Source organism: Mesoplodon densirostris, chromosome 7 (assembly GCF_025265405.1).
Source record: "Mesoplodon densirostris isolate mMesDen1 chromosome 7, mMesDen1 primary haplotype, whole genome shotgun sequence".
Lineage (NCBI taxonomy): Eukaryota > Metazoa > Chordata > Mammalia > Artiodactyla > Ziphiidae > Mesoplodon > Mesoplodon densirostris.
In genome coordinates, this window is record NC_082667.1 from 116,404,585 (window position 1) to 116,416,941 (window position 12,357).

Here is a 12,357-nt window from a genome sequence, read left to right on the forward strand (position 1 = left end):
CAAAAAATTTCACAATTTGTATGGAAACACAGAAGACCCTGAATAGCCAAAGCAATCTTTAGAAAGAGAAACGGAGCTGGATGAATCAAGCTCCCTGACTTCAGACTATACTACAAAGCTCCAGTAATCAGGACAGTATGGTATTGGCACAAAAGCAGGTACATTTTTCTAGTTAGGTACCAGAGCCTTGTAGAACATCCCTCTGCCACAGCGATCATGGCTGAGGAAAACTGCCACTTTCAAGCTCATTCAGAAACAATGCTCTAGTAGCTCTCTCTGTCCCTTTACAATTCTTTCTTTCATTCCATTTCTTTGTGAGATGAACAGTGGATTCAGAAACTGGGCTCTGCATCATTAACTGTGTGATCTTGATCAAGTCCCATAACTATTTCCTTATCTATAAAACAGGATGAGGAGACTTATCTTTTAATAGGATTTTTAAAATATGGCACATATTATGGAGTACAGATTTTCCTTCTTAGAGACAAAAGGGAGGAGTCAAAGTACCATGTTGAAAGCGTAAATCCCAGTAGGACAAGGTTTTGCCATATATTTTTGTTTGTGTTTTGAAAGCAGGAAATAAATCTTCCTTTGCAAAGGGGAACCTCTGTTTTGCAGTTAGACAAAGAATCCTGACATTACATGTGACAATCTATTCTGTAGCCAAAAATACTATTGGTTGATTTTTTTTTTTTTTTTTTTTTTTTTTTTTTTTTTTTTTGCGGTATGCGGGCCTCTCACTGTTGTGGGCTCTCCCTTGCGGAGCACAGGCTCCGGACACGCAAGCTCAGTGGCCATGGCTCATGGGCCCAGCCGCTCCGCGGCATGTGGGATCTTCCCGGACCGGGGCACGAACCCGTGTGCCCTGCATCGGCAGGCGGACTCTCAACCACTGCACCACGAGGGAAGCCCTATTGGTTAATTTTTAATCACAATCACAATCCACAGATATGTAGACAAGTTGATAACAATTTCAATTACATTTCTGACAAAATATCAGTTGACCAATACCATAAACAGAGGCATTTGTTATTGGTGTGGATTGTGAAAGGTGAGTAGAATAGTGTAGCTAATACATTCTCAAGCATGCTCAAGAATAAAGAAGCTTAGTTCAACAAAGTATTCAATTGCTATATATATGCATACTGAAAATCTAGAATAAGAGTAATTAATAAAAGAACTCTGAAAAATTCTGGAAATATTTACAAGTTTACCATACCCACAATTTTTGTCATTCCTTCTCTGTTTTATGAAATTGTAAGTAATAAATCATTGAAACAGGAAAGGGTGCTATGTAATGAAACCAAGAAGAAAAAAATTGGTTAGACAGCATACCTCTCCATGTCTTACCTTGGATGGGAAAGACACAAGAAAAGAAGTAAGTAGTGTTATTCTTAGATGGGAAAGGTTATTGGCCCATTGTCTCCAACTGGTATAGGGTTACTAAGGGCTGAGAATGACCCTCTAGTCCAAGAATAGGCCCATGGGGTTACATCATGTGGCAAGAAAAGAAAAGAAAAGAAATTAGAGAAGAAATCCTGCCAAGAAGAATTTAGAAAGACAAATGAAGGAAAAAAAAGAAAAAGAATAGTAGGAAGAAGATAAAGTGGAGCAGGAAGAGAAGGAAAAGCCACAAAAATGGAGGTATAAATGGTTCAGCTCAGTTTGTAATTCTCTTCAGGGTTTTCTTCAGAGCAATTTTGACATCCTTGTTCCTGAGGCTATAAATGAGAGGGTTCAACATGGGTACTACATTGGCATGAAACACTGAGAAAAATTGCCCCTGACCCACAGACCCAGCAAATGATGGCTTGACATGAATGAGCAGCCCCAATCTATAGAATAGACCAACTGTTATTATGTGGGAGCCACGGTGCTGAAGGCTTTGGGCCAACCTTTATCTGATGGTATGTGAAGGATCTTGAAAAGAATCAAGGTATAAGAAACAGAGATACAGAGGTACAGAGGTACTTTCTTCATCATCTCCTGGTGTCTATGCACAGTTCTAAATAAGGAACATCTGGGGCATGATCACTTGCCTTTACTAGCACTTTCCTAGAGCCTCTGGGATTGCATTAGTGAAATAGTGTATCATAGCTTTAGTACTGTCCATGCTTATGAATTTCACCTCTGTAAAGACGTGTTGTAGCAAAATGGTTAAAAGAACGGGCCCCTTAAGTCAGACTTAGTTTAAATCTGGCTGCTAAACTTCTTAATTGTAATACCGTAGACAATCCTGTAAAGAGATGATGTTCTTCTCAACAAAATATTAGCAAACCAAATCCAACAGTATATAAAAAGGATCATACACCATAATCAAGTTGGATTTTTTCTACAGTCACAAGGATGGTTCAGCATTCACCAATCAATGTGATAAACCACATTAAGAAAAGGAAGAATAAAAATCACACAATCATCTCAATAGACAGAAAAAACATTTGACAAAATTCAACATCCAGTCATGATAAAAAACACTTAGCAAAGTGGGTATTGAGGGAATGTATCTCAACATAATAAAGGCCATTTATGACAAATCCACATCTAACATCATACTTAATGGTGAAAAGCTGAAAGGCTTTCCTCTAAATTCAGGAACCATACAAGGATGCAAGTCTTGCAACTTCTATTTAACACAGAATTGGAAGTCCTAGCCACAGCAATCACACAAGAAAAAGAAATAAGAAGTATCAATGGATAACAGCATGGTAGAGTTGAAGGAAGAAGCCTCTACTCTTTTTTTTTTAATTAATTAATTTATTTTTATTTTTGGCTGTGTTGCGTCTTCGTTTCTGTGTGAGGGCTTTCTCTAGTTGCGGCAAGCAGGGGCCACTCTTCATCGTGGTGCATGGGCCTCTCACTATCGCAGCCTCTCTTGTTGCGGGGCACAGGCTGCAGACATGCAGGCTCAGTAGTTGTGGCTCATGGGCCTAGTTGCTCCACGGCATGTGGGATTGTCCCAGACCAGGCTCGAATCCGTGTCCCCTGCATTGGCAGGCAGATTCTCAACCACTGTGCCACCAGGGAAGCCCTGTTTGTTTGTTTTTGAAAGGTGTAAAGTCTGTGTCTAAATTCATGTTTTTGCAAATGGGCATCTGATTTTTCTAGCATCATTTGTGAAGAAGACTACCATTATTCTATTGATTGCCTTTGCTCTTTTGTCAAAGATCAGTTGACTATATTTTATAGGTCAACGTCAGGTTCTCTCTTCTGATCCATTGTCTTTTCTTTCATCACTACCACACTGACTTGATTACTGTAGTTTTATAGTGAGTCCTGAAGTTGGACAGTATCTGTCCTACAACTTTGTTCTCCTTCAGTATTGTATTTGATATTTTGGGTCTTTTCCCTTTCCATATAAACTTTAGAATCAGTTTGTTGATATCCACAAAAACTTGCTGGGATTTTGATTGGGATCACATTGACGATACAGATGAAGTTAAGAAGAATTGCCATCTTAACATAATTGAGTCTTCTAATCCACAAACATGGAGTATCTTTCCATTTATTTAGGTTTTTTATTACTTTTATTAGAGTTTTGTAGTTTTCCACATATAGATCCTTTATATATTTTGTTAGACTTAGAACAAAGTATTTCTTCGTTTTGGAGGGTAGGGGTGGGGTGACAATATGAATAGTATTGAGTTTTTCATTACAAATTCCAATCATCCAGTACCTGGTATATAGGAAATCTATTAACCTTTGTATGTTAACTTTGTATCCTGTGACTCTCCTCTAGCTACTTATTAGTTCCAAGAGGTTTTTTTTGTTCATTTGTTTGTTTTGTAGTTGTTGCTGTCAATTTTGAGGGACTGTCTACAGAGACAATCATGTCATCTGAGAACACAGACAATTGTATTTCTTTTTTTCCAATGTGTATTTAAAAATGGTTTAAAGTTATCATTCCAAGAAGCATACAGGCTCAAATATTAATAAATTTGAAAAAATGTATCTCAACATCCTTTGTCCTAAGGAAAATGCAAATTAAAATTATAATGAGATACCACTGCATTCACACTAGAATGGCTAAAATTAATGACTGTCTATACCAAGTGAACATGTGGATGTGGAACACCTGGAACTTTCATACACTGCTGTTAGAAGAGTAAAATTATATAGCTACTTTGGAAAACAAATTGGTATTTTCTAATAAAGTTGCACCATATGTAGCATCTGATCCAGACATTCCACGGCTATCACATATACAGAGAAATTAGTGAAAATGTCAAAAAAATACTTGTACAAGAATGTTCACTGAGGTTTTATTTCAATAGCCAAATTTCCATCAATAAGAGGATAAGGAAATTGTAGAAAATACATTCAATGTGATATTTCTCATAAAACAATGTTCTGATACATGCACCAATATGGTTGAGATACAAAAATCATTAGGTTGAATGAAGATGGAAGACTCAAAAGAGTATAAACAGTATGATTTTATTTATAAGATTTTAAAGAACAAGCAAAATTACTCTAAAATAATAGAAATGAGAGCAATGGTTACCTCAACTTATGCATGGGATTTGTCTATTGACTAGAAAGTGACATAAAGGAATTTCTGGGGTCATGGAAATGTTCTGTATCTTTTTCTGGGTGGTGATTAAATGAATTTATACTGAGGTAAAAAGTCATCAAGCTGTAGACCTCATATTTGTATATTTTACTATATGTAAACTAGGCCTTATAAAATATAATTTGAAATGTTTTTATAGAACTTTATAAGGAAAATTTATTTGTGTAAAAATTTATACAGCTCAGTAGTTTAAACAATATATTGTTCAGTAGATCTCTCAGGACTTACTATGGAAAACTAGTCTGTGTTTTTGTAACACATCTCTAATATCTACTATCAGTATGGGTAGGCCAATCCACACCTTTCCATACCAACCTTAGAGGCTTAATACTGGACCAGATGGGTCAGTAGTCTTACACAGGATTGGGCTTGGGTGTTTCCATAAAAAATATTCTGATTTATATTGAATCCATGTCTCCAACCTGGGGAAATTCAATGAAGTTGACATAAAGAAAGAAAACCGAGAAAAAAAATAATCAGATACAACTGGGACATTAATCACTTCCCATTTAAGCTTGTGCTCCATGAGCCCTGCCAATTATTACAGTGTGTTTGTGTTTCTGTCACCAATAGTGACAGCCAAGCTTCAATCTCTTTTTTCTTTCTTATAAAAAATTTACAAATGAGTAATTTCAGTTTAAAAATATGGCAACATTTCATGTTTAAAATAACAGGAAATCCAACTAAAAACTAGCTTAAAACTTGGCATGCAAAAAGCAGGAAAATTCAATCCACAATGAGGAAAAACCTCAATCTGTAGAAACATACTGAAAATACATACTTTAAAATTAGCAGACAAGAAAAAAAGCTGTTATTAATATATTGTATATATTTAAGAAAAAAATGTCAAGGCATGACAAGGCCCACATTGACATCCTTGATCTGAAAAATACAACGTGTGAAATGAAAAATACACCAAATCCAAAAAAATACATAATCCAAAAATAATCATGAGAAAAACATTAGAAATCCCAATTGAGGGATATTCTACAAAATACCTGACTAATACTCTTCAAAACTGTCAAAGTTATCCAAAACATGGGAAGTCTGAGAAAATGTGACAGCCAAGAGGAACCCAATGAGACATGACTAATCAACGCAATGTGGTATCCCGAATGGGATCCTAGGATAGAAAAGGGACATTAGGTAAAAACTAAGAAAATCTGGATAAAGTATGGACTTTAACAATAATTATCAATATTGGTTCACTAACTGTGACATATGTATCACACTAATGTAAGATAGCAAGAGGAACAAGATATGAAATATATAGTAACTCTGTATTAACAATTCTATAAATCTAAAATAATTCTAAAATAAAAAATTTATGTAAAAATAAATGTGTTGAATAGAATTAACACCACATCAGAAGAAACGATGAGTGAACTTAAAGAATAGCAATAGAAAGTAACCAAAATGATATCCAGAGACAACAACAAAAAAAGCCTAGAAAAGAATGAACAGAGCATCAGTGAGCCCTAAGACATCATATTATGTAATTGGAGTAACCTCATATGTATGTAATTGGAGTCCCAGACAGCAGAGAGGAGGAGTGGTAGAAAAATATTTGAAGAAATAACAGCTGAAGACATCCACCTAAAGTATCACTATACAGTGAATGCCCCCTTACCACCTAATCTAATTTGAGAACAAAGTTGACTAAATAAGCTATTTAACAACTGTCATTTCTGGTATTGTTGGGCTAGGCTATTGGGTCTACCACCCACTCAAAACAGCTAAAAATACTGAATAAAATATTCTACAATATTCTATTTTATGAACTGGTTTGTGATTACATAAATTTTGCATTATTTATTAAATTGCAAATGTATGTATTATGAAGTTTTCAGGATATATTTGATGGTAAAATCAGAAAAGTTGTTATATTCATTACCTACTATAATAATGTAAATTATTCAAACATCAAAAATATCTCTTAAATGAGATTTATCATTTTTTATTAAATAACATTCCCAAATAAAATATACTCATAATTCTAAATGAAAATTGGTACTTGCTTCTGGAATATAATTTCTTTGTTAACAGGCTTTGTTATTTGCAATTCTTGAGCAAGAATTTTTAATGACTATATCTCCAATTTCTTTTATAATCATCAATGAGAAATTCTGTATGCATAAGTGGTAGAGTTTAGATCATTCTTACCACCATTTAAAACTTTGCCGTTGAAATCATATTTAAATAATGTGAGTTATTTTCTTTTTACTGACAAATTTAATGTTCAACAAATTTGGAACTAATTTCGCTTTTTCATTTCAAATATTTCAAAATAACAGAGAAACCCAATTTGCAGAAGGCTTGTGCATTCTTAGAGCAATCGCACTTCAACTAGTTTAGATGCCACGAAAAGGATAAATTGGCTGGAGATGGACAGAAGTATGTGAAATGGGGAGCCAGAGACTAGGGCATCTGCCTGGAGCTGCGAACATCAGGACTCCTTGCCTGGCATCCACCACAGGCCAAGCACTGTGCTCCTGGGCACCTGAAACAGACTCCCCCAGCAGCCCTGTGGGACTCTGGTCCACCACAGGCACTGTCCCCTCTGCGTGTGGCTGCTGTAGCTGGTGAGCAGGTGGTGGAGTGCCTTTTTGGTTGGGCTGTTGAAATAGGCCAGTGAGTGCCTCACTTGGCTGACCATTCTTGACGCTGGCCAAAGTATGGTATATGCCATCACGTCATACACATTCTATTCTTACCCTTCCGAGAGCATCTGTCTAGGATATACTCTAGGCTTGATGCCTTTAATGTGAATTCATCTGGGGATTCCGCATGAAGAAACCAAACATTTTTCCCAATTAAAATTGTATTTATGAAGCATATACAGAAAGATAATAAAGCCATATCTACCCATATCTTCAAGAAATTCATCAAGTTATGGACATAATACTTCCAAATATCCTAAAGGTGTTTTAAAAATGCTTGATATATTGAAATAATTTTTACTTCAAATTTTATAATTATAGTTATTTTTAAAACACTACAATTGAATTTTTAATCATTTTAGTTTTATATGAGTTGTGATTTTAATAATTTTAAATGATCATTTTTGCCATGTTGAGCAAAAGAATATAAAGTCAACTTGTAAAGTAAGTCTGTTGATTCACAGACCGAGCCAGGCGTTTTACTGACTCATACTGCCAGCAGAGTGTGCTGGGAAATTGGATATCACATTCAGACTACAAGGCATGTGTCATGCCTGCAACTATATTTTGCCTACATAAACCAACATAATCCCAAAAAGTGTGTGAAACTGGTAAGTCATGCATATACATGGCCTTTTATTTGGCTGGACAGGGCCAACAATTCATCGAGGTGTGTCTCTCTCCACACGTTTTGTCTGCTTGGTTCTACTACATTTTAACCTTAGATGAACTCTCCCCATGTAGTGAAAACAGGAGTACTAGAATCCCTAGATTTAATCTTACTAATTCAGTAACTACAAGTAGAAAAGTTTGTTTAAATAATTTTGGCAGAAAAGACTGTAGTCAAATGACTATTTATGACAAATCACTGTCATCAGGGTTTGGCATGTGCTAATTAGACAGGATATGTCTTGTGAGATGGGCAAGTCAGTCCAACAAAATCACATAAAATGTGTTCCCTGTTTCAGGACTTCCCTGGTGGCGCAGTGGTTGAGAGTCTGCCTGCCAATGCAGGGAACACGGGTTTGTGCCCTGGTCTGGGAGGATCCCACATGCCGCGGAGCGGCTGGGCCCGTGAGCCATGGCCACTGAGCCTGCGCGTCTGGAGCCTGTGCTCCACAACGGGAGAGGCCACAACAGTGAGAGGCCCACGTACCGCAAAAAAAAAAAAAAAAAAAAAAGATAATTGTATATATAGACATTGCAAGGAGGAAAGAGCAACAGATGAAGCAGAGAAAACATAAAGACTAATAACCTAAAAAAAATAGCTACCCAGAACTGATAGAACAAACAGAAAGAATAAGAAGCATAACCAGATTCTAGAATCTCAGAGGAGAGGCTCTATAGGATTGGTGCTTGGATTAATGGAGGGTTTGGAGATGCCCCACAGCTGGTGCTTGGATCTCTGTAATAGAGGTTCCAAGAGGGTGCAAGGCCCAACATGGAGGGAGACCAAGAAGAAGACCTGACAAGTGCTTGAGCCACTCAAGGGGCAAAGTCTGGGCAATAAAGTAAGGGAAGACACTACAGCTGTTAAGGAACTTTTGTCCAGCTATTCACTATACATAAAGGGGGTGCACCAAGTTAGGCACATTTCCATGTGCTTATTGTCTATTTACATATGTTCGTTTGGGATGTGTCTTTCAAATCATTTGCCAATATATGATATGATCTTTTTATCACTGAGATACATTTTAATTAAGTTGTTATATATTCTGGATACAATACCTTTATCAAATATATGTTTTGCAAATATTCTTCCAGTCTGTGTCTTGCCTATAAATATTTTTTTGATAAACAGATGCTCTAATTTAAATGAAACTCATTTTCTCTCTTTTTTCTTTTAGATTTAGTGCTTTCCAGAATATGTTTAAGAAATCTGTGCCTACACTAACATACTTTTCTATGTTTTCTTCTAGAAGGTTTATGTTAAAGTTTCATGTGTATAGTTTTGATCTATTTAAAATTAATTTTTGTGTATGATGTGAGGTAGAGGTCAAAGTTCATTGTTTTCCTCATGAGTAGTTAGTATTTCCAGCATCAATTGCTTAGAATGATTTTTCTTTACTTACAGATTTACACAGTTGCTCAGTTAAAAATCAATCAACTATATAAGTGAGGATCTGTTTCTGAATATTCTATTGTGTCCCATGGATTTATCTATATTTATAACAAAACCAATCTGTCTTGATTACCATATCCTAAAACTAAGGTTTAAAATCAGTTAGTGTTAAGTCCTCTATGTCATTTTAGAGTTCTCCAAGAAACAGATGCTAAGAAATGATTAGACTTCCAAGACATTTATTGTGGTAAGTGCCTGTGAAGGATAAAATGGGAATGAGTGGGAGTCAGTGAGAAAGCCTTCAGACCAGGATGAAAGTGTGATACCTACGAAAGGAGAGAGAGAAGAAAGGATTGGGTAGGAAAACCTCAGACCACAGTGCGGTTCAAAAAAATCTCAAATAGGGTGATAAGAAGTCCCTAAACAAAGACTGCCTATCAGAAGAGATCCACGTTACACAGAAATTGGCCAGGTCCGGTATGACCCACCATGCTAAGCCGTTGGCTGAGGCCATCTTAGAGTAAGCATGGACTCTGCCTGAACACTATGGTGGATCCAAAGGAGTATTGGCTATAGACAGTCAATGATGCTCCCCACAGGTGGCTTTACTGAAAGGAAGTTAGTAGCACCTCTCTATGGTTGCCACACTTTACTCCTCAAAAGAAATTATACCCCAAAGTTCTTTCTGACTTATTTTTTGTTATTGTCATTTATTACTATATTTTATTAATTATTATTTCCAACATTAAATTTATTATTGTTATTATTCAAACAAGATAATCCAATTCAACAAGAATATTTGTGACCTACCACTATATTTGATACTCTAAATATATGAATGGGAAAAGCATTGGAGAAATAGGGAAATTATAGGGAGAAACATCTAGGTAAATATATTTATTGTCTTACTGGTGAGACGAGGTTTAAGTAAGTTCAAAAAATGTTGCTAGGAATATGGTTTACTATATTAATACGCAACTTTTTTCATGATACTTCACTGGATAAGTGAAACATGGCTAAAATGTTTCTCCTAACACCATGTGTAGTATTTTCCTAAAGTGATAAAAAACAAAATTGACAGTAAAACCATGTGCTTTTTTCAAAATATCTGGTGTCATTTTAGAGAGTAATAAACACAAATTTTATAATAAACCACCCATTATGCTTACTGGGATCCTGAGATACATATGTATTATTCTTCTAATCATCCTCTCTTAATGCCATGTTTGGCAATAAATAGTGGAGTTATATGTATTCTCTTCAATTTTAAAGGCATTTTCCTTATAGAGGTTCTCAGAAGCAGGTGGAATGTAAAACAGATTTGGCCATTTTCAAAGGGAACAAGAAAAGTAATAATAATAAAAGGAAAAGTGGTATGAAAAATAGAACAAAATGATAACATCAGAAGGACCTGATCCTACTTTAAGCTATATATGCAATTTGCAATGAAGACATTTCTTTGAATCCTTCTTCCTATACCAGGAACAATATTGTTTTAAAAGACAATAATTCTGAAGTGTTTGGGCACTTCTGTGTCTAGAACAGCAAGCTCTAATTCTAACTTTATGTATTTATGAAACTCACCATATTTGTCCAGATTAGGAATAGCCCAGGAGACAAAGATAGTATGAAAAAAATCGGTTCATGTTTTCCTTTTATAAAGATGCTACTAGTTATTTAGGAAACTGGTACAAGGTGCAAGAGATAAGTAGGAAAAGTGAGACAAGCTATAAGGAAAGTGATGAGACAAGTCTATTATACCACATATAACACAATCTGTAGAAGAAACACAGTTATGAACAAATATCATCTTGAAAGACAATAAAAATTGAATGTCTTTACATTATTGTTGTTTGTAATTAGAACATGTTTCTCCTCTGAATTTTAAACAGAGATTTCCTCAATGCAACTCTGACATCTTTGTTCCTCAAACTAAATCAGAGGACTGAGCATGGGTCTCACATTAGTATAAAAAAACAGAAGAAACTTTTCCCTGCTCCATAGATCCAGGAGAAGAATATTTAAGGTACATGAATGCTGTTGAACCAAAAAAAAAACAAGAAAGAGCAATGATGTGGGAGCTACAGTTGCTGAAGGCTTTCGATCTTCCCTGAGCGGATTTGATATGAAGAATGCTAGTAAGGATGAAGATGTAAGAAACTAGGATGGTGAAACTGGGTACTGTGATATTAATACCCACAACAATGAGAACTACTACCTCACTGACATAAGTGCTGGTGCAAGAGACTTGGAGGAGTGGGAGGATGTCACACAAATAACGGTTGATATTAACATTGCAGAAGGTTAGTCTAAGCATTCACCCTGTGTGGGCAGAGGCTGCAGTAAAGCCCATCACAGATGCAGCCAAAGATAGCACCAAACAGACCTTATGGGATATGGTGACCTTATATAGCAATGGAGTACAGATGGCCACATAGCGATCATAGGCCATTGAGGTCAACATATAGCACTCAGAGACGACAAAAAAGAGAAAGAAAAACAGCTGAGTCATGCACCCAACATAGGAGATGATATTCTTCCTGAATACAAAGTTCATCAGCATCTGGGGGGGTGAAAACAGAGGAGCAACAGAGATCAATGAAGGATGGTTGAAGACTAAATAGTACATGGGGGTGTGGAGGTGAGAATTCAGGCCAATAAGAATGATCAAGCCCAGGTTGCCCACCATGGTGACAACGTAGATCATTAGAAACAGGTAAGAGAGGGGCTGCTGGAGCTCTGGATGGTCTGTTAATCCAGCAAGAATAAATTCAGGCACTAAGGAGTCATTTCTAGCCAGCATTCTCAACTTGGGAAATCTGAGAATAGAAGAAAACTCCATCAATAGGGAACCCAGCTCTGTTCTTACAAACTCTCTTTTACATGAGCTTTATGAGAAAGAGACTCAGACTGGCAGAAATCACATAAGTCCCCCTTTGCTTCATAAGGTCTGAAGGTACACACCCTTCAACATTTCAATCACTGTCTTTCATTGCATGAACTGCATGTGACAAACAACTGCTCTACCTTACTAGAAGATAGAGGGATGGGTAGCTGAGGAACAA

General features: G+C 36.2%; 1 protein-coding gene across 1 annotated transcript; it reads right to left on the reverse strand.

Annotated features, from left to right (window-relative positions):
• Positions 1-1,660: 1,660 nt before the first annotated feature.
• Positions 1,661-12,095, reverse strand: LOC132493160 (olfactory receptor 8B3-like). Its single transcript, XM_060103412.1, is given in 4 exon segments — positions 1,661-1,761; positions 11,264-11,861; positions 11,863-11,900; positions 11,903-12,095. Coding segments are annotated over 4 exon segments (930 nt in total).
• Positions 12,096-12,357: the final 262 nt, after the last annotated feature.